The sequence below is a fragment of the Ornithorhynchus anatinus genome, chromosome X5 (genome assembly GCF_004115215.2).
Source record: "Ornithorhynchus anatinus isolate Pmale09 chromosome X5, mOrnAna1.pri.v4, whole genome shotgun sequence".
Lineage (NCBI taxonomy): Eukaryota > Metazoa > Chordata > Mammalia > Monotremata > Ornithorhynchidae > Ornithorhynchus > Ornithorhynchus anatinus.
The window spans coordinates 41172892-41198705 of NC_041753.1; the positions used below are offsets into that span (position 1 = coordinate 41172892).

At 40.3% G+C, this 25814-nt stretch overlaps 1 protein-coding gene across 8 annotated transcripts in view; it reads right to left on the reverse strand.

Annotated features, from left to right (window-relative positions):
- The window catches only part of SVEP1 (sushi, von Willebrand factor type A, EGF and pentraxin domain containing 1), a 230211-nt gene that overhangs the window by 72359 nt on the left and 132038 nt on the right, over positions 1 to 25814 (reverse strand). For 7 of the 8 annotated variants that reach the window (XM_029055005.2, XM_029055000.2, XM_029054999.2 and 4 more), the window contains 10 exons: positions 24548 to 24644; positions 22978 to 23091; positions 21957 to 22070; positions 20473 to 20674; positions 16508 to 16665; positions 15650 to 15851; positions 15042 to 15217; positions 14227 to 14351; positions 10557 to 10680; positions 2276 to 2446 (listed from right to left, as the gene is read on the reverse strand). In XM_029055005.2, the coding sequence (XP_028910838.1) occupies positions 2276 to 2446; positions 10557 to 10680; positions 14227 to 14351; positions 15042 to 15217; positions 15650 to 15851; positions 16508 to 16665; positions 20473 to 20674; positions 21957 to 22070; positions 22978 to 23091; positions 24548 to 24644 (1483 nt within the window). The remainder of the gene's footprint in view (positions 1 to 2275; positions 2447 to 10556; positions 10681 to 14226; positions 14352 to 15041; positions 15218 to 15649; positions 15852 to 16507; positions 16666 to 20472; positions 20675 to 21956; positions 22071 to 22977; positions 23092 to 24547; positions 24645 to 25814) is intronic. The other variant, XM_029055001.2, reaches the window with a different exon arrangement.

The following is a 25814-nucleotide window of genomic DNA, read 5'->3' on the forward strand; positions in this document are numbered from 1 at the left end:
ATGTAGCAGCAACTTTCAAAGTTGTGAATGGGTGATGGAGTGGGAAGAAACAAGAGGGGAAAATCTGAAGAGGGTGGTGATGAGTTTGTCCTAGAGAGGCTGGAGCATGGGGAACAGGGAGGTCACCCACTTGCCAGGTAGCATCACCAGGGACTGTCGACACATCCATTTTCACACAAATAAACATTGGCTACCCTATGTGGAGCCTCTCTGATTCAATATAAACATATCTGTGTAGCTATATTATTAATTTATAATTGATTGAGTGCACAATTCTGGGTAATTCTGGTATTCAACCTTGGTTCTGGAACGAATCTCCATTTATAATACTGTTCTTATGAGAAAATTGGTTCCGACTTACAATGTTTTGACTTAAGATGCAGGTTTTCAGACCAGTTGTGTTGTAAGTCTGAGGACTACCTGTAATCAGTTCAGGGATCAAGCTAAATTTCATAGGCTTGAAGAAAAACGCCTTTACAGAAACCTGCCACAAAAAGATATGTTGGTCCACATAGTCAAAGGCTTAAATAAAAGAAAAAGACCAGAGTGAGCCTATTAAATATGAGGCTGTGAGCTTGATTAAAATCAGGGAGTAGGGTATGTGACAATCAGGTAGTACCTTAAAATTTCTTAGTATACTCTTCCTCTATGTTTTGCTCTGGTTCTGTTTAGTTCTCATGAGGAAACTGTAAATATGTGGGCAGAAAACATGTCTACCAACTCTATTAGATTATACTCTCCCAAGCACTTAGTACAATGCTCTGCACACAGTAGCCAGGCCCAGTGCTAAGTTCTGGGATAGATATAAAAATATAAATTTTGAACATTAAGAACTTTTTGTGGAGCTAGGAATTTTTTGAAAACTTCTTTGGAAGGAGAGTTGTCAAAGCTAAACCTGAAAAAATAGAAACCTTGAGCCCTCTAGAAGGACATTTGATGTACACTCTCTTTAGCCATAATGCATGTTTTCACCTCACATTTTGTGTAGAATGTTGTCAAGGAACTGGGGAACATTTGCCTGACAACGTGAGCCTGTTTTGATAGAGCACATAGTGGTAGAATAATTATGGTATTTATTATGTGCTTGAAGAAAAAAATAGTTTGTGCACATGCTCATAGAAGCAGCATGGCCTAGTGGAAATTATATGCGCCTGGGAGCCAAAGGACCTGGGTTCTAAATCTGACTCTGCCATTTACCTGCTGTGTGACCTTGGGCAAATGACTTCACTTCTTTGTGCCTTAGTTCCCTCATCTGAAAAATGGGGATTCAGTACCTGTTCTCCCTCCTACTTAGACTGTGAGCCCCATGTGGGACCTGATTATCTTTGTAGCTTCCCCAGAGCTTAGTACAATGCTTGGCACACAGTAAGTGCTTAACATATACCACAATTATTTTCATTATTATTGAAATAGATGAACACTATAATAATAATAATACTGATAAAAATTTGTAATTAAGAACTTACTGTGTGCCAAGCACTGTACTGAGTACTGGAGTAAATACAAGATAATTAAGTTGAGCACAGTCCCTTTCCCACATGGGCTCACAGCCTAAGGGGGAGGAGGAAGTATAAGGAAGTATAAGGTTTCTTTAACATCAACCTTTGTGAGAAAGTGACTCTCATGTTATAGGAGAAGTGGGTACCTATGCTATACAAATGCAGTCAGTGCACAGTAAAGAATACTTGGTCATGCAAAAAATACAAGATGGTACTCTTTAAAATAAATGCCATCATGTAGATAAGGACTCAGAGGATATAAAAAACAAATCATCATCCTGGTACTAGTAAACTGCACTTATCCAGGGATAATGGCAAAACTTGGAGTGATGGTGGGATGGCAAACCTTCTATGTCTGTCTTCCTAATTAGAGTGCAAGCTCCCTGTGAGCAGGTGATGTGTCTAAGTTTTACTTCTAAAGCACTTAGACCATACAGTACATTGTATTCAGAAGGAGCTCAAGAACTACCACTGCAACAAGGGAGGTAGTGATGAGGCCCTAGAAAGGGAGTGGGGGGAAGGTGAAGGGAATGGCTGTTTGGCAGGGAAAATCCCCCCCCCCGCCAAGAAAAAAAGAATTTGTGCAAAACAAAAACAAGAAAGTCACATCATCCTGCCTGAGTTCTCTGTTGACTAGGGGCAGCAGAATATAATTTGTTGATCCCCAGGAAATACTGTGTCACCAACCACAACATACATTATCACTGAGGAAATACGCCAATCTGGATGTGACCTTGCAAAGTGCCTTAGCAGCATGATCAGCAACAGCAACTCACTTTCACAGTGGGGAAGTGGTTGAGTCCATTGTCCCTGATTGAGGCAGTGCTGCATAGGGTTCCCAACTATCTGGAAGCCTGGATCACAGAAAAGACTGACTTTTGAGCCTGGCTTTAAATCTGCTGATGAAACCCTCAGGTGTGGTATGGATCCCTCTAAAGATGGGCAATCTGAGGACAAAGACACATATAGAATTTGGTTGTAACATTGAGTCTGACATTGGATGCACACTTAAATGTCTGTAAATACTATTGAATGAATGAATGTATATCAACATTAATGTGCACTGATCAAGTGTCACTGATGTGTTCAATAAAAAGGTTGAACAAACTCTGCTTCCTCTTTTGTATGGATGGCAAATAGGATTTAAAAGTAGATGTAAACAATAGTTAAAGGTTAAAAGCCCATGCATACATAAATTTTATTTCAGTAATTCCCAAGGTTTTCCTGCTGAGGAAATTTCTAAAGCAGTCATGGTCTCTACTTCTTTTAAAAAATAATCTGACCTTATCTATCCTTTAATTCCTTCCTTTGTGTTCTGATTTTCAGTGTATTCTCAGAGATTCCTTGTGGGTTTCCAAATGACAAATTGTAGATTCAGTGAATGAAGAATTACGTGCTGGGAAATGCTTAATGCCATTTCTGCTTGGCTGGGAATTAAAATGCTCAGACAGAGAGGCGTTCTATGCAGCACCTTTGGCAGAGGCTGCTAGCTCTCGGGGTAGGATTCATAATTGGACAAATTATAGTGTTTAGGTCTCACAAATGTGCCAGGAACATAAATGACCATTTGTTGATACTTTACCTCTCCCTGAAACAAAACTGCTTTGTCACCATTATCAGGGCACAAATCCCCGCAACAACAAATATTGATGAAGAAAATGAATGTTTCTGTGGAGATTTTCAATGGATAGCACATGAGTGCCCATGCCGGACAAACTAATTATATTGGATGACTTAAATTCTCAAAGTTGGTAGTGATCTGCATCGCCAAAGTAAAACAAAATTATTGATAGATCTCATGGGACTGGCAGTAAAATGAAATCCAGATGACATGGCAACACACACGAAAGCTGGGAGCCAATCTGGACAGAGGCCAGTTTGGTGCACTACAATCAAGTAAGGAGTGGGGTTGTTTGAGAAGCTCCCTTTGACAGGATTGCTAGTCAGCAGGCAAAACTAAAAACAGCTACAGGCACTGTAAACAGCAGACATGACAACAAAGAACAGTCTTTATATGTGCAATGACTATGTGGTCAGGGCTGTTTGTCCTTCACTGGCTTTTTCAGGCAACTGTAGGTGAACTTCAGCATTAGTGGTGTCATTTTCTAATAAAAAACATAACTCCCACTATAGTTTTTTTAGCTTCTTCTCATTCAATCATATTTACTGCATGCTTACTGTGGGCAGAGCACTATACTAAGCACCTGGGAAAGTTCAACAATAAAGTGACATTCCCTGCCCACGAGTTTACAGTCTAGAGTCTACAGTCTAAAGCGTATAGTCTTCTTTTCCCTATCCAACTCTGTGTATTTGAATGCGCATATCCTTCAAAGTAGGGGAGCATGAAGCTCATTCTATTTTTTTTCCCGATTGGTTAAAGTTTCAAGGCTGACCCTTATTGAAAGTGAAAGCAGTTAGTAATGAAAGAAAATGACAGGCAGAAAGAACAAGAGAAACAGAGAAAGAAACTATGGGAGAAGAAAGCTTACATCGAAGTAGAGTCAAGGAAGACTAGAAGAGAAATGAGCGGGAGATGATCAGTCAAGCAATTAATGCCATTTATTTTGTGCTTCCTGTGTGCAAAGCACTGTACTAAGTGTTAAACCAAAAAGCATACTTGACCAATTGGGCACTTCTTATATTTCTGATGTTCTTAAGACTCCGTTTTGTGAAAGTTCGGGAGCTGCTCAAGACCAGAAAACTAGAAGCTGCGGAAATGAGGATCCAGGCCATAATCATATCTTCCCCACTCCCACCCTCTGCTTATCACATTCCAATTCTCTTCTCTTACCACTGAACCAAACCACCCATCTCCAGCAAAGATCCAAAACAGCTCAATCCTTATCCGACATCCCCACATCTTAGATCAACCCCTCCCCAGTTCCCCATCCTACAACGCTATCTAAATGCATTTTATGAAATCCCTGCTTCATCATGGGAAATTCTCCTTCACCCCTGACCTCTTCCAAACCAGTCACTGCACCTCCTTGAAGTCAGAGATCTAGCTCACTACAGATGTTACCATTTCCCCTGCTATCTCCTGAGGCGGGTTGCATCTGTTTCCAGTCCCTCTGACTCTTGGAGAAAGGGGAACAATTCAGTTTGCTCCTTGCCTCTTCAATGTCCCCCTCTCACTATCCTGTCCCGCCATCCCCCACCTTCTCCAAGTTGAGGTGGGGTGAGTCTCTCCCTCCTTTCTCCTCCTTCCCATGCCCACATCCACTCTCTCATCCTTCTTGGTCATCTTGCAAGGGAAGATCACCTTCCTCCTTTCAAATCCCACCCTTTCTACGTGTACTTTCCACATGGTCCCTTCTCACCTTCTAAAATCACTTGCTCCCATTCTCCTTCCCTCTCTGATCCTCACTTTCTATCACTCACTCTCTGAATACTCCTTTTCCTTTAAAGGCTTCTTATATCTCCCCCATGTTAAAAGAGCCTTCTCTGAATCCTGCTGTGCTCTTTATCTAATGCCCCTTGTGTCTACTCCTACTTGTCTACATTCCTCAAACAGATTGTTTACTCTCGATCCCTTTCCTCCAACTCCCTTTTTGTTCCTCTATCTGGTTTATCTCCTCTTCACACAACTGATGTTGCACTCTCTAAGATCACCAATTACCTTTTTGCCAAAGCTAACATCCCTACTCTACACTAATCCTCCTCTAAGTCTTGGCTACCTTTGACCTCCGGGACCAATCCTTTCTCCCACAAATGCTAACCGGTTTTTTTTTGTTGTTGTTGTTCATTTTTTTTTTAAATGGCATTTTGTAAAGTGCTTACTATGTGCCAGGCACTGTACTGCGCACTGGGGTAGATACAAGCTAAACAGATTGGACACAGTCACACAGTTTTAATACCCATTTTACAAATGAAGTAATTTAGGCACAAAGAAGTTAAGTGACTTGCCCGAGGTCACACAGCAGAGTGGGGAGGCCGGGATTAGAACCAAGGCCCTTTTGACTCCCAGGCCAGTGCTCTATCTATTAAGCCACACTTCTTCTCAAACCTTGAGACAGTCCTCCCCTAGTTCCCACTTACCTTTTTGATTGCCCCTTAGTCTCTTTCATTGACTCTTCCTCCTCCACCTATCATCCCCTAACTATGGGTGTATCTCAAGGTTCTCTTCTGGGACCTCTTTTATCATTTTACATTAACTCCCTGGTGGAGCTCTCATGGCTTCAGCTACCACCTCCATGCAGAGGACTCCCAAATCTATCTCAACCTCTCCCTTTATCTGCAATCCTGTATTTCCTCTGGTCTCCAAGAGGAAATATCCCAAATGAATTTCTCATCTTCCCTTTTAGATCAACTCTCTCACCTAATAGTTTCATCACAGTTGACAACACCACAGATTTTTCCATGTCTTAAGTTTACAACCTTTGTTTCATCCTTGATTTCTCCCTCTCTTTCAGCTTCTACGTTCATTTGGTCACCTACTGTTGGTCTCACATTTCCTCCTGACTTCAGCACATCTTTAATCACATGTCCGGCTTACATCTCAAAATTAATAATAAGTCCAAAACAGAATTCCTTATCTTCCCATCCAAACCCTATCCCCACTCCGATTTTCCCATCGCTTTGACAGCAACACCATCCTTCCTGTCCCATAAGCCCATTATTATTATTATTATTTTTAAGTGCCATCGAGTCATTTCCAATTCATAGCAATCCGATGGATAAACTTTCTCTAGAACATCCTGTCCTCTGCCATATTCTGCAATTTTTCTAATGGTTCTTCAGTTATTGTTGTTATGGTCTCTATCAAACTAGCTACTGGTCTGCCTCTTTCACGTTTTCCCTGGACTTTTCCTAGCATTAGTGTCTTCTCCAGAGAATTAGTCCTCCTGATTACGTGTCCAAAAAATGCTAATCTAAGTCGAGTCATTTGTCTTTCCAAAGACCATTTTGGTTTAATTTGCTCCAAAATCCATTTGTTTTTAGGGCAGTCCATGATATTTGCAAAAGCCTTCTCCAACACCACATTTCAAAAGAATCAATGTTCTTTCTATCCTGTTTTTTCCACTGTCCAGCTTTTGGATCCATACACTGTCACTGGAAACACCACAGAGTTGACAATTTGTATTTTTGTAGCAATAGTTACATCAGCACGTTTCATGACCTTTTCCAGGCTCTTCATAGCAAGCCTTCCTAACATTAATCTTCAGCATATTTCTTGGCTATTAGTTCCTTTATTATTATTGATCCTAGGAGAGAAAAATTGTCATCTATTTCAATCTTCTCTCTGTCCACTAGCCCATTACCTTGGTGTTAACCTTGATTCACCTCTCTCATTCAACCCACATATTCAAACTGTCACTAAATCCTGTCGGTTCAACCTTCCCAACATCGCTAAAATCTGTCCTTTCCTCTCCATCTTAACTGCTATCATGTTAATCCAAACACTTATCCTATCCCGCTTTGATTACTGCATCAGCCTCCTCATTGACCTCCCTGCCTCCTGTCTCTCCCTTATCCAGTCCATACTTCACTCTGCTGCTCAGGTAATGACCAGGCCATTTTCAGGCCATTTTTCCCCACTCCTTAAGACACTCCAGTAGTTGCCTATCTACCTCCACATCAAACAGGAACTCCTTACCATTGGCTTAAAAACACTCAACTTGCTTCCTCCTACCTTACCTTGCTGCTTTCCTAGTACAACACAATCCATACATTTCACTCCTCTAATGCCGACCAACTCACCCTACCTCAATCTTATCTATATCACCACCGACCTCTGACCCACATCCCCTCTCTGGCCTGGAACGCCCTCTGTCTTCATATCCGACAGATGATCACTTTCCCCACCTTCAAAGACTTATTAAAATCACATCTTCAAGAAGCCTTCCCTGATTAAGCCCTTATTTCCTCTTCTCCCACTCCCTTCTGTGTCACTCTTGCACTTGGATTTGCACCCTTTATTTACCCTTCCCTCAGCATTTCTGTACATATCTGTAATTTATTTCTCTATATTAATGTCTGTCTTCCCTTCTAGACTGTAAACTCATTGTGGGCAGGTAATGTGTGTACCAATCTGTTATATCGTACACTCCCAAGAGCTTAGTACAGCGTTCTGCACATAGAAAGTGCTCAATAAATACGAATGATTGATTTTTTTTCCATAATATTTCCAGGATCTTTCCCTAACTTTCCATTCTAATGACCACTCTACTGGTTCAGGCTCCAGGTATATCCCAAACTGACTATTGCATCAACCTCTTTGCTGATCTCACCTCTAGTCTCTCTCCCCCTTTCAGCCAGTCTGTAATTCATTATGTTGCCCCTTTCAGTCAGTCTATAATTCACTATGTTGCCTGGATCAATTTTCTAGAACATTGCTCTGCGAATGTTTCCCAACTCCTTGAAAACCTCCAACAATTGCCCAGTTCTCTCAGAGTTAAGCAGAAACTCATGATCACAGGATTTAAGGCACTCAATCAGCTCTCTTCCCCTGCTTATCCTCTCTCCTTCCACTATACCCCAGCTTCCATATTTTGTTCCTCTTAAGCCATCCTATTTATCTTATCTTTTCCACTGCCAAATTCTTGGTCACGTCTTCCTCCTGCTCAGAACTCCCTGTCCCTTCTAATTTGACAGATACAGCTTCTGGAATTTTGCAAGCACTTCTGAAATCACATCTTCTCCAGGCAGCCTTCCTCAATTAATCATTATTCTCCTTACATATCTTCCCAAATACCACCTCAACATTTTTGTGCTCTCTCCACACTTATGCCTTCCCAACCACCCATAACAGCAGTTCCCTTAATATCGACTCATATCCTCTTCTATTCAAACATTTACCCAAGCATCCATCTTTCCATTCCCTTTTACTACCTCTCTGTTGTTTTGTGTCTTTCTCCCACACTAGGTTGTAAGCTCTGTACAATGCAGGTGCTTAATAAATACTCTTGATTGATTGATGTTTTTCCTAATTTATTAGATTCAAAGAACAAAAATTTTGAACTATTTAATACCTGAATTTAATCATCTCTCATAACCTGTGAGATCATTTGCAAGACTAGGGTTCTGACATATTGGCAGAGGTAGGCATATAATAATAATAATAATAATAATAATAATGGTATTTGTTAAGCACTTACTATGTGCCAAGCACTTTTCTAAGAGCTGAGGGGGGATACAAGGTAATCAGGTTGTCCCATGTGGAGCTCACAGTCTTAATTCCCATTTTACAGATAAGGGAACTGAGGCACAGAGAAGTTGAGTAACTTGCCCAAAGTCACATAGCTGACAAGTGGCAGAGTGGGGATTAGAACCCACAGTCTCTGACTCCTAAGACCATGCTCTTTCCACTAAGCCACATTCCTTCTAGTGGAAGAGGTAGGCATATAGTGGATAAAGCACAGGCCTGGGAATCAGAAGGACTTGGGTTCAATCCTGATTTCACCACTTGTCTGCTGGGTGACCTTGAGCAAGTCACTTCACTTCTCTGGGCCTCCGTGACCTCATCTGTAAAATGGGGATTGAGACTGTGAACCGCACGCAGGACAGAGATTGTGGCCAAACCGATTGGCTTGTATCCACCCCAGCACTTAGTACAGTGCCTGGCACATAGTAAGCACTTAACAAATATCACCATTATTAGTCAAAACTAAGGGTATTTTAGTAATATTTCATTCTATGAATTATTTATCTTTACTGAAAATATGCAAATGGGAAGGAAATGATAAGAAAACTCTTTGCAATCATATTTGAATAACCTAGAGTATTAGCATATGATCACACACAGAACTGGTAATCCCCTACATTCTGGATGACATCATTTCCTCATGTCTCATGCATGTAACACAATCCCTTCATATGCAACATTTTGTTGAAGGTTATACCTTAGCAGCCACCGTAAAACTCCTGATCTGACAGTAGCCATCCTGCCCAGAATTGACCCAGATAGACCACGGGTCTTGGAGTTAGAAAGACCTGGGTTCTAATCCTGGCTCCGCTTGTCTGCTGTGTGACTATGGGCAAGAGACTAAAATTCCTTGTGCCTCAGTTACCTCATCTGTACATTGGGGATTAAGACTGTGAGCCGCATATAGGACATTGACTGTCTCCAAGTTGATTATCTTGTATCTACTCCAGCGCTCAATACAGTGCCTGGAACATAGTAAGTGCTTAAAAAATTCCATTAAAATTAGCATTATTATTATTATGATTTGTTCCCAAATCAGAGGGCAGGAGGAGGATCTTGAATGATGCCCCTGCCCAGCTCTGATGCCATGCCACTCATGCTCTGCACACCTCTGTCACCACATTGCTCCTATCTCCATCTAATACCATGCTGCACCCACAACTCCTCCTTTCTGATGCTGCATTGACCCAGCCCTGGCACCCTCTGATGCTGGGCCATGCTCCTCTGGTGTTATATCTTCACAGCCCCATGCAGCTGCGCCCACTGTCTGCTATCATGAGATACCACAATCCCCAATTAAAGAAATAAGATAAAATTTAGTTACATTTTCATAATTCATTCTGGTTGAAATTCACTTTATTTTATAAAACACAGGAATTTAGAATGGTGACTAAATTCTAGTTCTAACTACCTGATGGTCAAAATAATTTACTTGATTCCAGTTAGTGATGATTTTGCACAATCATCATCATCTTATCTCCCAGCCGACCTTTGATTATCTGGGAGCTTACAATATCCAGTCTGGGAATTATCCAAACTCTGTTTCCCCCTCACCTTCTCCCTGTTTTATACCTTTGGACCACTTAATTGTTCACAAAGCCTCCATCAGAGAATAGGTAGGGGCAAGGAGGGGAGGTAAATCAAACCCCTGAATTTGGATATCTCAAGTAGCTCTTAAAAAAGATTTGGTGGGCAATAAGGTTGAAACAAATAGCTCAAATGAAGTTTTGCAGTTAACCATAAAGTAACATTATAAATGATAGTTAATAATAAATGAATAATGAATCATAGATTCAATCTTTCTTTTTTTCCCTTTGTCCCTCATTGCCACAGATAATCAAGATTCATGGAGTATAACTCGAAATTCTAACAATTCTTCTTGAACAAAAACTAAGTAGAGATGAAATTCTAACCAGCACAGAATATGCTCTTGGAATCGATCTTCACTTTTCCAACAACCCCTGATAGGAAGTCTGGCCAGGCCAATATATTTCCTTTACTGAGTTCTCTTGGGCATGATGTAGCCAAGGTCTTCACCTGGAAGGTTAAAACAGAAATTTAGAGACAGGCAGAGATTGGATGGTCTGAGCTAGTATCCTTGCAAAAAGGCGCAGATTGAGATCTTTAAAACAAACCTAGAGGTTCCAGCCCATTTTTATTTTTGGGTTGTTGCTGTTTTTTTCCTTTTATTGCTCCAAGAGTGTGTGTTCATAGAAAGTGATACTCTGGTGATCATGGAAAACTATAGTTTTCAAAGAATTACAATACACTACTGGTTGGACTCAAAGAGATATGATTACTCCAGCAAATCTTGTTTGCTGTAAATTAATTGGTGTCCCTAAGAGTACTAAGCCATCCACCAAAAGTTAATATTATGTTCCTTTGAAATTATACAGCTCCCGATATGTTATAGCTCTGGGACTTTTTCACTCAGATGCACTAATTCTATTTTCGCAACCAGTTTAAGTGAAATCCAAAGCAATGTAATCATTATGTAATAAAAAGGCAAGAAGAATTAATATAGTAATAGATATAATAGCAAGATAACAATGATTGATACCTAGGCCATTCCCTTTTATCCAGAAAGCACTCTGCCCAAGGAACTTTTACCTTCATATAACCTCAGATAAAAGGATTAGTAAATGTGCTCATCATGGGATTATGCTCCTGTACCTGGCAATCGCCAAGGAACAATGGGAGGAATAGGAAACAAGGGGATAGTTCCTGCATTAATGAAAACAGAAAATCACAGGTGTGTGGAGCTCATCTTGTCCGGAATTATTGCTTTAAATTATTGCTCTGCTGGAGAGCTAGTTTTTGCAGAAATTAAGTACAGAGGAGCTAGGCTTGTGCAAAACCAACATGCAGGGAAATTAATCTAGTGTAGAACTCATATTGTTTGGAACCAACACTCTGCTGGGCAACTGGTCTAATGAGTGATATAATACTGCTCAAGGGAAGAGATCTAGGGTAACCAGATTGTCTTGCAATCAAGGTGGGGCAGTCTGTTTCTTGGTGGGACTTCCAGGTATGTGGACAATGCTTCCAATGAGGTCTTCCCCCATTTACACATATATATTTTCCCAAAGACACACATCCTCTTATACATATTCACAGAGATAGAGACATGCTTATTCAGAAACACACAGAGATGTGCTTGGTGAGATGCTAAATAGCAGGGCAGGAAAAGGAAAGAAGGAGCATATTATTATCACCACCACCTTTTTCCAGCTGCTTGAAGGAGACCTAACAACTTCTCAGTCTTGCATCCCAAATATTGTCTCTCTAACCAAACAACAGACCCAAAGTACCCCTTCTTATATCTTCCCAATCCAGTAGATGAATGGATCTCTCTCTTTTTTTCCCCTTTCTTCCCCTCTAGTCCTATAGACCCACAAAGGCACACACACTCACATTCTTCCCATACTTCTTGTGATGGGTCATGGTGACAGAATGTTACAGTCTCATATAGTGTGGACTCCCCAGTCTGGGATGTGAATGTGTGAACCTAAATGGAGGAAGGAAGCAGTGTGGTCTAGTGGATAAGGCATAGGCCTAGTGGATAGAGGATGGGCCTGGTAGTCAGAAGGACCTGTGTTCTAAACCTGGCTCTGCCACGTCTGCTGTGTGACCTTGGGCAAGTCACTTAATTTCTTTGGGCTATAGTTACCTCATCTTTAAATGGGGATTAATTAATTTCTTTGGGCTATAGTTACCTCATCTTTAAATGAGGATTAAGATTGTGAGCCCTCTGTGGGACAGGGCCTGTGTCCAATCTGAACAGCTTCTATCTACCCCAGGGCTTAGTACAGTGCCTGGCACATGGTAAGTGCTCAAGAAGTACTATGGAAAAAAAACAAGTCGTGGGGTCCTAAGCAGTCTAATCCTTGGTTCCGCTCCCAGCTTCTGGCAGTTGTCAAAGATCAAAAAAAAAAGGTTCTGTGGCCATAAATCTGCCTTCTCCTCTTTTCTATGTAATGACAACTTTAAGATGAGGAAAATTAAAGGGATTAAAGTTACAGGGGTTACAAAGATGAAATAGAAATCCTTAAATAAGGATTGAATATGATTACTCTAAGAGTTTTATGCAGAAGACAGGACATTCTAGAGAAAATATATCCATAGAGTCACTATGAATTGGAAATGACTCAACAGCACTTGATAATAATAGTTTTATGATTTTATGCATCTGATTTAGCTAGATATATAGATAGCATATCTTTGTTCTTCCACATCCCTTCTATTTCTCCACTCCAATCTTTGCATGCTTATTCTGTAACATGTTTCTAAATGACTGTCTGTTGTTTGCACTATATAGTGTAAATTTGAAAAAGCAAACATAATAATGATGATCTACTTTTTCAAACACTAGTGAGAGACTGAAGTGTATGAATGGTGTTTCTTTACTAATGAACACTGACACAGAATCATAGCCACACTTCTGCTGCATTCTACTACTTTGCCATACATTGACCAATAATAAAATATATTGGAACCATGGGCAAAAGCGGCACTAGTTATTCATAATTATTTTCCTCCTAAACCATCAGTGAAGATTTTCCATTAATTACATTTTATAAACTTTGTTAAAATACCACCAAAACTTAACCAAGTTCTTTCTCCCATTGTGGTTCACCAAGTTCAACCACATACCTTTCAGAGTCACTGAGAGGAGAACACCCCTCTTCCATCCCTCTCTTACACTTGGTTTGAGCAGAAATTTTTTTCCTTGAAGCTACCAGCAATATAGCTCCAACCCAAGAGAAGAGAATGGGACCTGGGCCAGGGGTAGTGCCCAGGTTATCCTACCCTCTGGGCAGAATCCCCCAGAGTGCATCAGTCCCATGCTTCCTGCTCCATGCTTACTCCACCCAGTTTAAACACCCATCTTTTGTAAAAACTGAAAATGGAAAGTGAATCACAGCAGGTGATCTGTTAGAGTGGAAATAGAGTATAATCAGTTAAGGAGAGTAGGAAGCGCTTCACTTCTTCATGTTGCCCTTTTCCAAGCCCCTGTGCCAGGCACTGTACTAAGTGCTGGGGAAGACACGAGCTAATCAGATTGGACACCATCCATGTTCCCCAAGGAGCTCACTTTTTACAGATGAGGTAACTGAGGCACAGAGAAGTAAAGTGACTTGCCCAAGGTCACACAGCAAACAAGTGGCAGAGCCTGAGTTAGAACTCAGGTCCTCTGACTCCCAGGTTCTGTGCTCTTTCCACTAGGCCACACTGCCCCTGGATGATAGATGAACAAATAAATGTTCATAGATGAATAACTAACAATTGGCAATTATTCTGGATTAGAGACCATTCTGAAGATAAAATGTAAAATGTGGCCCTGGAAAGGGACTTGAATTGCAATAAGAAGATCTAAGGAATTCAGGAATATGAGCAAGTAACTAAATAATTGAAAACATCTATGAATTAAATTAACCAGTAAAGGGGATATAGGATGAATAGACTCAGGTGACTATGCACTTGCATTCTGATATGGTTTCATTAAACCAATTCCAATTTTCATCCCCTTGCTGGCTGACATCATTCATCATTTTGCCTCTTTACTTTTAAAACATTATTCACCTGTTGTGGAGTCAAAATATAGTCCCAGATATTGAGCTGGCTGAGTGATCCTACAAAAGACTCAGCTGGATTGAATCCTTCTCCCCTTTTGTCTTGTTCTTGTCCAAGAACTAATGCACCACCTCCTAAGGAGAGAAAAAGAAAAAAAAAACTTTCATAATACATTCTTAATCTAAACTGAAGGCTAAAATGTATAATGTGATGTTGAAGAGTTCAACCTGCACCTGCCCCACTATTACCATTGTACATAAACCCTATTCCCACACTCCTGTGCCTCCTCCCAGCTGATCTCATCACCACAGCTAACTAGCGAGAGATGGCCACTGGAGGAAGAACGTTGATGGTAATGGAAGGCTGTGCCCACTGTTGCAGTTTCAGTTAGTCGATCATATTTATTGAGTGCTTACTGTGGGCAGATCATTGTACTAAGCACTTGGGAGAGTAGAATGTAACAATAAAAGAGACACATTCCCTGACCACAACGAGCTTACAGTCTAGAGGAGGGGACAGACATTAATATAAATTACAGAAAAGTACATAAATGCTGTGGGGCTGGGGGGGGTGTCCCACTGAGTCACTTGGACTTTAATTTCATTGCAACCTATTGTGGAAATGTAGAGGAAAAGAGCTATCAAAATTAAAGAGCATCTTAGAGTCAGATGTAGCTCCCTACGGGCAGGGATCCAGTGTACTAACTCTACTGCAGTGTACTCTACCAAGTGCTTGGGACAGTGTCTGCACACAGTAAGCACTCAATAAATACCTTTAATTGGTTATAATCACATCAGGCGCAACTTCGTTTCCACAAGACATACCGGGGATAGTTGTACCAACAGAGAGGCCGGTGCCACCATCAGATAACTTCCCATCAATATAAACCTTCCAGGCTCCACCAATACTTGTCCAAGTGACTGTGATATGATGCCAACTGCCATCATTGACTGAGGGACAATCTGTTATCCTCTCCTTTCCATTCACATAAAGAACCCAGCTAAAGAGAAAAAGACATCATGTGTGCATACTAATTAGCCCCACCTGAAAAATATTTCTGGCATTAAGGTGTCATGTTCTTTCACATGCTTCTAAATTCAAAGCTCAATTTCATTTTCCTAATCGGTCACATTCAAAGCTGCAAAAATAAGATGAACTGTTGAATTTTCAAAGACGATAATTTCAACATCGACTGCCCCAGGTGGTTGGTACTGCTGAGAAGATGCCAACATCCAGGAGCTAGACAGAATGATAACTATGGAATTCTTGTGACAAACACCACCTATGGTACTTTGCCATTGAGCAGGACTATCGGGTGATTTTTCTTGTTCATAATTAGTCACTTCATAAACCCCAGTGGTTGGAATTCTATATAAGGAAAATATACCATCAAAGCAAATATCAAAAGGACTTTGAGAACAGCCTGATTTACCCATTATAATCTGTTAGGAGAAAGGTATTATCACTTCCATTCTCTAGGGCATATGAGATCGGAGTCCCATAACTGATGATATCTGAGGACTTCATCCAGAATGCACATGTAATGGCACTAAGGGATGGGAGCACACCATCTAGCATGACATATCCATAAATCCCAGAAACTTCAAAATTCAGGTTAAAACCAGCAGACAATTCTGTAAAAAAAAAAAAAAAGCTAATTTGCTTTAAACACCAATAAAGACAATATTCAACTATGTGGAGCAACTGGAATGAAATTTATTGGAATTGGTCATGAAGAAAGTATAATCTAGGGCAACCCAATGTTTGGCTTACAAGGTGTCTTCAAAGGTTATATATAAAAATATATATATTTTTTATCTTTCTGATTATCAACCAGAAGATAATTAAACACATATGTTAGATCAGCTTGAATTTTCTGATTATTCCCCAAGTCAGGCAAACTTATTTCTCTAGTTGGCTTCTAGCCCTTGGCTATTCCTACTTGATTTGGGTGCCAAAATATCTGCAAAACAAGAAGGAGCAAGCTCTCTTTACTTGAGAAACTGTCAGGCCATTGAGGGATGAAATGCAACCAAAAACAAAAAACAAAAAACCCATAAGTTTTTAATTCTCCTCATTTCATGAAAAATAAAGCTACCTTTAGATCTGAAATAGCAAAGAGTAAAAAAAAGTATGCTTCATTTCAGAAGCCTAAATCAAACTATTTCTGAGTATATACAACATGATCTCCTCCTGGAAAATAATTTGAATCAAGAAAGACAACTGAATCCTAACAATTTCTTGCCTAAACTACTTAACTACTTTCCACTGACACTGTGATTCTGTGTACCTGTTTCACACCTGCTGCCTGTAAAGCCAGGACGACATTTACAAACATATGAGTTCAGTGAATCTACACAGGTGGCCTGATTTCTGCATGGATTGGATGCACATTCATTGATGTTATCTTCACACTGCAGTCCAGTATATCCTTTGACACACTGACACCTGCAATAGCAAAAATGTGTGGTGGGAAAAGACCATTGACACAACAGAATCATACTTAAAACCAGGAGTTATTTAGGTATGAGATAAAAGTGAAGTCTCATGTTAAGAGAAATATATACATTTATGAATTTCCTTTTTTTCACTAAAAATTCTCAAAACAGTCAATTTTCAGGCCTGAAACTAGTGTCAGATGAAACTATAAGGGTGTGCAATTGCTTACTAATAGCTCTCCCAGACACAAGAACCAGGATGCTTTGAAAAAGCTGCTTGGAGTGGCAGGCCTTGGGTGGATCTTTTACCCTCCACTTATCCTTTCTTGGCCTAGGTGTTGGCTCTCCAAAATTGAACACCCTCAATATCTGTGATGAAATCGGACAACATCAGTTCAACAAGGAACAAGGCAGATGCCTTCTCCAGGTAAAATCTATGACTGTTACTGTCAGTGAAAACCTGTGCACTGGGCACAATCAGTACATGCATGTGCGTATTCAGGGCTCAGCAAATGTGGGCTAAGTTTAAAAAGCAGAATTATGACTGGTTAGACATTTCTGGTGCTGGGCATGTACTGGCATATACAACACTTATGAACACCTCTTACTGAAGAATTAAATCCTGTATATAACCTCTTTCTCTTGCGCCTCCTATTTTTAAATCATTTTAGTGTATGCTTACCCTGCTAAGATGTATGCTCTTTGAGGGTAAGAATTAAGTCTATTAAACTTTATTGTACCAACCCCCCTCCCACCAAGGTCTCTGCACACAGTGTAATATCTCTCTGTGTGTATGTGTTCATGTAGAAAGTATCTACCACAGTCAAAACCAAGAAAAATATTGAAATATCTGAATCTGATGGTATTCCTGCAAGGAGGTACCTTAATCTTCCAACATCTATCTGAAATCTCTCTCAGTAGTTGGTACACCAAGGAAGTGCCACAGTATGCCATCAAAATTAGCATTTCCAAGAAGAAAGGTGAAACTTGACTTGGAAACCACCACAGCATTTACTGCATACATACACTGCCAATAACAGTCTAGCCAGAATTCTTGTGGTCAAACTGCTGAAGACTATATATACTCTCCCTAAATTGCATTGGTTGCTTCAAACCAAAACATAATTCAGTAGATATGACCTTTGCAGATAGAGAAAAAAATGTAGGAAGATACACCAGGATCATTATATAGTTTAAATAGACTGTACAAAGGCACTTCACATATCTGTAATTTATTAATTCATTAATTTATATTAATGTCTGTCTCCCTCTCTAGACTGTAAGCTTGTTGTGGGCAGGGAATGTGTCTGTTTATTGTTACTTGGTACTTTCCCAAGTACTTAGTACAGTCCAGTCTGAATGAATGAAGTCACATCATCTATAATCTTGGACTCTGGCAATTGCTCCAAAATGAAATTGGTTGAGTCAGAGTGGAAGGCACCTTTCTGCATCATGTCAGAGTAATGCTATATGTGGTGGTATAGTCCTGTTCAACCTGTTTGCTACTATGCTTGAAAATGCAACAAGGGATCTGGAAGCCTGTGTTAGAATATATTTCCAACCTACTGCAAAATTCTTCTCACTCACCAGGTTATGAGTATTATCAAAAGTCTTTGACACATTCATCCAGGAACTATTTTAATTCTGATGCCTGTGGTCATGAGGCTAGACACAAGGAGACATGCAGCATGGCTCAGTGGAAAGAGCAAGGGTTTGGGAGTCAGAGGTCATGGGTTCGAATCCCAGCTCTGCCACTTGTCAGCTGTGTGACTGTGGGCAAGTCATTTAGCTTCTCTATGCCTCAGTTCCCTCATCTGTAAAATGGGGATTAAGACTGTGAGCCTCAGGAGGGACAACCTGATTACCCTGTATCGACCCCTGCGCTTAGAACAGTGCTCTGCACATAGTAAGCACTTAACAAATACCAACATTATTATTATTATGATTCTTCATTGTTATGAAGTTGCCAAGCAATTAGCCTGAAGAAAATGCAGGTTATCCACCAGCTTACATTTATTCATTCAATAGTATTTATTGAGCGCTTACTATGTGCAGAGCAGTGTACTAAACGCTTGGAATGTACAATTCGGCAACAGATAGAGACAATCCCTGCCCAGTGACAGGCTTACATTTAGGAAGGACAATATACAATTAAAGATTTTAGTGGAAAAGCAATTAAGACTCCCATCATTTCTGCTATCTACATCATTCCTACAAATTCTAATCCACGCCTCATCACAGTGGAGAGTTGAAACAGTGAAAAGTAAGGGAATGCCTGATGGGGCTATGCCATCAATGGTGAAGGTTTCTACCCAAAAAACCATCTTGGGCGTCTTGTGGGGTGGACAGCCATGGAAAAATTCCTCAGAATTTGGCTAAACTCATAATAATAATGACAGTATTTGTTAAGCGCTTACTAGGTAATCAGGTTGTCCCAAACGGGGCTCACAGTCTTAATCCCCATTTTACAGATGAGGTAACTGAGACACATAGAAGTTAAATGACTTGCCCAAAGTGACATAGCTGATAAGTGGCCAAGCCGGGATTAGAACCCACAGCCTTGACTCCCAAGCCTATGCTCTTTCCACTAAGCCATGCTGCTTCTAATTCACTTGTATTTATTGAGGGCGTACTGTGTGCAAAGCACTGTACTAACTGCTTGGGAAAGTAAAGACAACAATAAAGAGTGTCCCTGACCACAAAGAGTTACCAAGATGTATTTTCATAAAGAGTAACATACCCCACAAGCAGCCAATGCATCAGCACACTTAGAAACTACTTTTTTTATGCATAGAATGGGGAATGGAATGCATTTTGCCCACTGATCTTTTCAGCTACACCCACATGCATAGATAGGACTTCACTATAGGTAACATTATCTTCTAGAAGTAATTCAAAGACAAAAAAAATTTGCAACTGCAGGAAAAAATCCCAAACTGTCTGCCGGCTTCTCTTTCTTCAGGTGGAAAATCTGTAATGTTTATGGATCAGAAGATAGGACAGGGAAGAAGGTCTAAGGGTGCAGCCATAGATTCATGAAGTTTAGCTAAAGGCTTCTGGGGAAAAGAGTGACAGCAGACTAGCCTGGGAAATGGCTCCAGAGAATGAGGTTTTTACTCTTTAAGAGCTGTTGCTTCAATATATAGCTCACATAGCTAAATCCATCAATTTAGCATAAGGCATTTTATGTACACATAAGTGTAAAAGCACTCATCAATATTTTCAATTGTGCTTGTCATATAGATAAAATCTTTGTTATCTTCAGAGTCAAAGCCCAAATTGTGAAATTGTGTGTGTTTCTATAAGCATCAAGGCAGCTGCTGAAAGCAAACCATAACACAGGTGGTCTTTAAAAGGTCAGAGTAGGTATCAGAGAGTTATCTGGCTCTAAAAGCCTCGAGCTAGCTAAGAGTCCCTACCTGAGCATTTAACATTTCAGGAAATGGGAAAAGAGAAAGCAATTGCTTAGCCATATTCAATTTCAGGGAAAGAATTTGAGGAAAGAAAAAATCTTGTCTAATAAAATGGAATTAAACAATAATGATACATTTGGAAGTCCATAGTATCTCTTTCTCAGATCAGAGCACTTTCATGAACAATTCATTTTGTCCTAACAGTAGTTCCATGTGTTAGAGAGAGGGGCAAGTATAATTATCTCCATTTTAAGGCTGGTTAAACTAAGACACAGAAAGATAAAATGACTTAGCCAGTGTCACTATAAAGCACATTAATGGTAGAGCAGGAACTAGAAATTTGGTTCTCTGAGACTTTTTCCAGTGTCCACGAATGCTGCAGAAAATGAATCCTAACATTTTACCTGAAGCTGTTGATGCCATCTATGCAGGTAGCTCCATTCTTACAGGGTCTGCTGAGACAGTCATCTAGGTTTTCTTCACACATGACACCAGAAAAGCCAGGTAAGCATTTGCATATGAACCTCCCTATCCCATCTTCACAAGGAGCATCATTCAAACAAACGTCTGAGTTACATTCATTAATCTCAATTTCACAGTGAGTACCTCCAGAGGGAAAAAAAAGGGGGGAAAAAAACTTAAGCATGCTTAATTAATGAATGAATCCATAAAACAAGTACACAGGTAAAACTTACTTTCAGAATGCACTGAAGACTGACAATGTTTTAACATATAGTCTCGGAGGCTGCAGCTAGTAATTAGAGTCCAAATTCTTGAGATCAAATTTAATTGAATCCTGATTCCTGATCAAAACCTGGGTGTGACTGCTAGGAAATCATTTCAACCACCTTGGGCTCGAACCCCTCCTCTGTAATAATAACTGTGGTGTTTGTTAAGAACATACTATACGCCAGGCACTGTACTAAGTGCTGGGTGGACACAAGCAAATTGGGTTGAACACAGACCTTGTCCTACGTGGGGCTCAACAGTCTCAATCCTCATTTTACAGATAAGGTAACTGAGGCACAGAGAAGTAAAGTGACTTGTCCGAGGTCACACAGCAAAGTGGAGGGGCTGGGATTAGAACCCATGACCTTCTGATTCCCTGACCTGTGCTCTAAAATGGAGAGGGTCAGATCAGCTTTCCTGTTCACACACAAGAAGGTGTTCATCATTTGTCACACTGAGTAGAGAAGGGAGACAAACTTCCCTGAGTACTCCTTTGGGTAAATTGTCCTCTAGCCAAGGTTGCTTCCCACTGGAATTAAACACACCAAGATAGACATGGAGGAAAAAAATAGCTCATGCCCTACATATAATGGAAGGGGGTAAAATATAACTTTGTATTAGTAATTACTGGCTAAAATTAAATTTTTAAAATTCTTCAGAGTAAAAAATGAGGTATTTTAATAATCTGCAATTGTTTGGAAAATTAAGTTAATGTGGTTTTCACACTGTTTTTGACAAATCAAAGGTAACTGCATTGACTATAGCTAAAATAAGTTATTCTGTATGTTGGTCAGCTTCATATTGGGTGAGTTTACTAAATTACATATTTCTTAGTCCCCAGCTTTTAGATTTGAGTCCAAATCAACCTGAAACTGAAAAATTAGATAATTGTTAGGGACGTTGGTGAATTTTGCTGGCTAGGTTCTGAACCCTCAAACTTTGAAATCTCTCCAAAGACTGAAGCAGCTTTAGAAAACACAGCTCATAATGTAACTGAAAAAAGATGAACGAATGAATCAATCGGTCAATAATGGTATTTATTGAGTCTCTACTGTGTTTAGAGCATGGTTAAACAGTTCTTGGGAGAACAGACCAGATCCAAAAGACATGGTCCCTGCCCTTAGGGGATACACTTTAATGGAAGAATACAGATGCATACCTGTAAATGCATTTGTACATGAGCAGTGATAACCATCAATTTCATCAATACACTCTCCTTCATTTAAACATGGGTCAGATAGGCATTCATTTATATTTTCTTGACACAACAGACCTGAAAAAATGAGGTTTTTATTTTACAACAAAGCCTGAGTCTGCATACCCAAATTGTCATGATATTTGTGGGATAAAAATACTCGTGAACTTCCTTTACCAGGGCTATCATAATAATAATAATAATGAAACAGACTTGAATAGTCTGTTGGGGACTAGCTATGATCTTTGTAGGCTAATAATAATTTTGGAATTTGTTAAGCACTTACTATGTGCCAAGCACTGTACCAAGTGCTGAGGTGGATACAAGACAATCAGGTTTGACATAGTCGTGTCCCATATGGGGCTTACAGTCTAAGAGGGAGGGAAAACAGGTATTTTTTCCCCATTTTAGAGATAAGGAAACTGAGGCACAGATAAATCAAGTGATTTGCCCAGGATCACACAGCAGGCAAATGGCAGAGCCAGAATTAGAAGCCAGGACCTCTGCCGTTCAGGCCTGTGCTTTTTCTATTAGGCCATATTGCTCCTCTAGCCTCATAGGCGCTATAACTATGCCCAGTGAATGAAATAAAATATAGCAGATTTACTGAATCAAGTCATTTTAAGCAGCCTAGACTTACCATGAATAGACTACCTTATGTGATCTCCTAAAAATATGGTAATCATATGCATAGCTATCTAGTTAAGTAAACATTTTCATTAATTTCATTGTTTTGTTTTGCTGTCTCTCTCTCCCTTTTAGACTGTGAGCTCGTTGTTGGGCAGGAATTGTCTCTATCTGTTGCTGAATTGTACATTCCAAACGCTTAGTACAGTGCTCTGCACACAGTAAGTGCTCAATAAATAAGATTGAATGAATTAAGAAAATCCCCACTTTCTCAAATTCTCAAGCGTAATTTTACTTAGTCACCGGAGCTTTAAAGAACTAATGAAGTGTAGTTTTAAAAATGCAATTTTTCCTTCACCTGTGAAGCCTGCTTGACAGTGGCAAGTGAAAGCCTTAATACCATCTTTGCAAACTCCATTGTTCAGGCAAGGTGAGGAACTGCACTCATTGATGTCTACTTCGCATTTAACACCTGAAAGGTAACACAATTACAGTAAATTGGAGAATACAGGGAAGGCACAGAGGTCAAATCATTACTATTATTATACATATGAATGGTTAGGGACAGCATTTTCCCTGCAAATTTTCACAAAGGTCTAGGTCAAAGAGCCAGCAGAAAAGTTCTAAAAAAGTATCTAACCAGGCCATAATGCACAGAGATTACTGACTAGAAAAAGAACCATTACAATGAAAAATACGACATTTTTGCAATAGCAAATCACAAAGGAAAATTGAACCTATTCTTGATTTGTCCTTACTCTGTCAGAATTGGCTACTTTTAAGTACTTCACGGAAAGCATGTTAATGTTTTATAAGATCACATTTTCTTTATGCTAAATGCAACCTGGAAGATAGATCAAACCAAACAATTTTATCATCTTGTGATGGTCCAAGCTGGCTAGATTGGCACATAGATGAGGGAAACTGCTCACTGATGGGGTTGTGATTTGCATAAGAGGCATTAGGTTGGCTTACAAATTTGTCTGGGAATCCTCTCAAATCTACCAATCCTGAGAGGAAGGGGTTGAACTATGATCCAATATGCTCCCCTCTACTCTCCATCCCTCACCAGCCATATAATGCAATCTGACATTGGGCAGCTGTGATGAAGGCAGCCCAGGCAGAATTTCTCCAGATCTGGCAAGGAGCCCTGGAAGACTTTTTCGTGCATGTGGTTTGTTTCAAAAAAACAAAAATGTTCCTCAGGCTTGGTGATGAGCCCCCGGTGCTTTCCTACTTTCCCCACTCCAGCCACTGCTGCGGTGGCCCTTCCCCATACATGCTTCAGTTTGGGAGGAAATTGTGCATGTGTCCCTTCCTCTTCCAGAACTTCACAAAAAGCGAAGGTCCCTCCTTCTTGGTGCATCCCCCTACTAGGAAGAAGGGGTGACCTAGTCATTCAAACTATGAGCCAATCCATCAGTAGTCATTAAAAGCCACTCGTTTATCAGATCATCTTGAAGGTCTTCACCTTATTAATGTTTCACAACACAAAATGAACCAACCTGTCATGAAAGTCTCAGGACCTCCCCTGGAGGGAAAATTCTTTTGCATAGGACAACCTAGAGACATCATCTTAGAAGCCAGCTAAATATAGTGGAGGATTTGGACAAGGAGGAGGGGGCTAGAAAGGTGGGGGGTAAAAAAAATAACATGAGCCACAAGAAGGGCAGTCCATGTTGGACTCTTGATAAGGAAGTGAGGAGCTGGTGTTCACTGGGAAAGCTTAGGGTTCAACTGGGAGAACTACCAGACAATAACCTGTGGACAGATTAGGGAAGTAGAGCAGGAGTTTCAGGGATGGATACAAGAACCCCTGAGGTTCACTTAGGACCAAATTACCAGATCAGAAATATTGCTTTAAATCAAGTTTTGAAACTATCTTAAAGTTCATAATATACAAACTTAAAATTTTTCTCTTAGTTTACCTGTATATCCAGGAGGGCATGCACAAATATATCCACTTCCAACTTGTTCGCATGTTCCACTGTTATGACATGGGTTTCGAAAGCACTCATGAAAAACCTGCCAGTAATGGAAAGGGAAGAAAATTGTAACAGGGCCATGATTCTGATTATATGACTTGTTGACCCACGACCCAAGGCCAGTATCAACAACTTATCAACTACATACATGAATAGTATTTATTGGTAGCTAGGGTTACTTCAGTCACAAGATCATTAAAACTCCCAATTGCAGGAATAGGTTGCAGTGGCCAGATCCTGACCCTGTCACTTTCTCTGAAACCCTTTAAGACCCATGGGCTACAGAGAAAGGGGACAGAGCCAGATCCATGTGATTGAGGTTGTCCAGCTGCTATGATGTTGAGCATAGCATACTGAAGTAAGTTCTCATCCATCTGTCCAACCTTTTTGTCTGGGAATCCTCTCAAATCTACCAATCCTGAGAGGAAGGGGTTGAACTATGATCCAATATGCTCCCCTCTACTCTCCATCCCTCACCAGCCATATAATGCAATCTGACATTGGGCAGCTGTGATGAAGGCAGCCCCAGAGTGGGGGCTGGGGGTAGGGTGGTGTGGTGTATGTGTTTGAGAAACAGCCAAAGGAGAGGAATATTTACTGAGGCTATGCCACCAGTAGTGAAGGAACAACCAGAATATCTCACGTGATGTACCAGCTCAGTTGAATTCCTCAAAATAACTGGCTAACATGAGTGGCAAAAACCATAGTTGCCAGCTTCCCTTGGCATCAGCATTAGGCTGCAGTCTCTTTGGCTGTAAATCGATTTTGTGGGCATGCCCTTTGCAGTAGGCCACACTTCCACCTGCCCCCTAGCTTGTTACAGCTGGTGCAAATTGTGCTGTGCAAACTATGTGCACTATAATTGACACCTTCACACAGGTTCTCATTCCTGAAGTCTTTGAGATTGGGACCGAGGATTAGTCAGAAGACTCCATTTGCTTCCAGTTAATTTGTCTTAATAAGGCAACATTGAGCACCTGAGCCTCTGGAGCGCTCTATTAAATTGACTAAAGGGATTCTTTCACATTTCCTGTTCTACTTTATTGGATGAAAGCAACAATTCCAGTTATTTTATTCTCTCATTTGAGGGGATATTTCATAATTAAACTAAATGTTATATACATGATACTGACAAAATAGTCCACTTATGCCATTAGCGTGATCTCACCTTGGCTTCACGGACTCTGTCCTCTCCTGGTTCTCCTCTTAC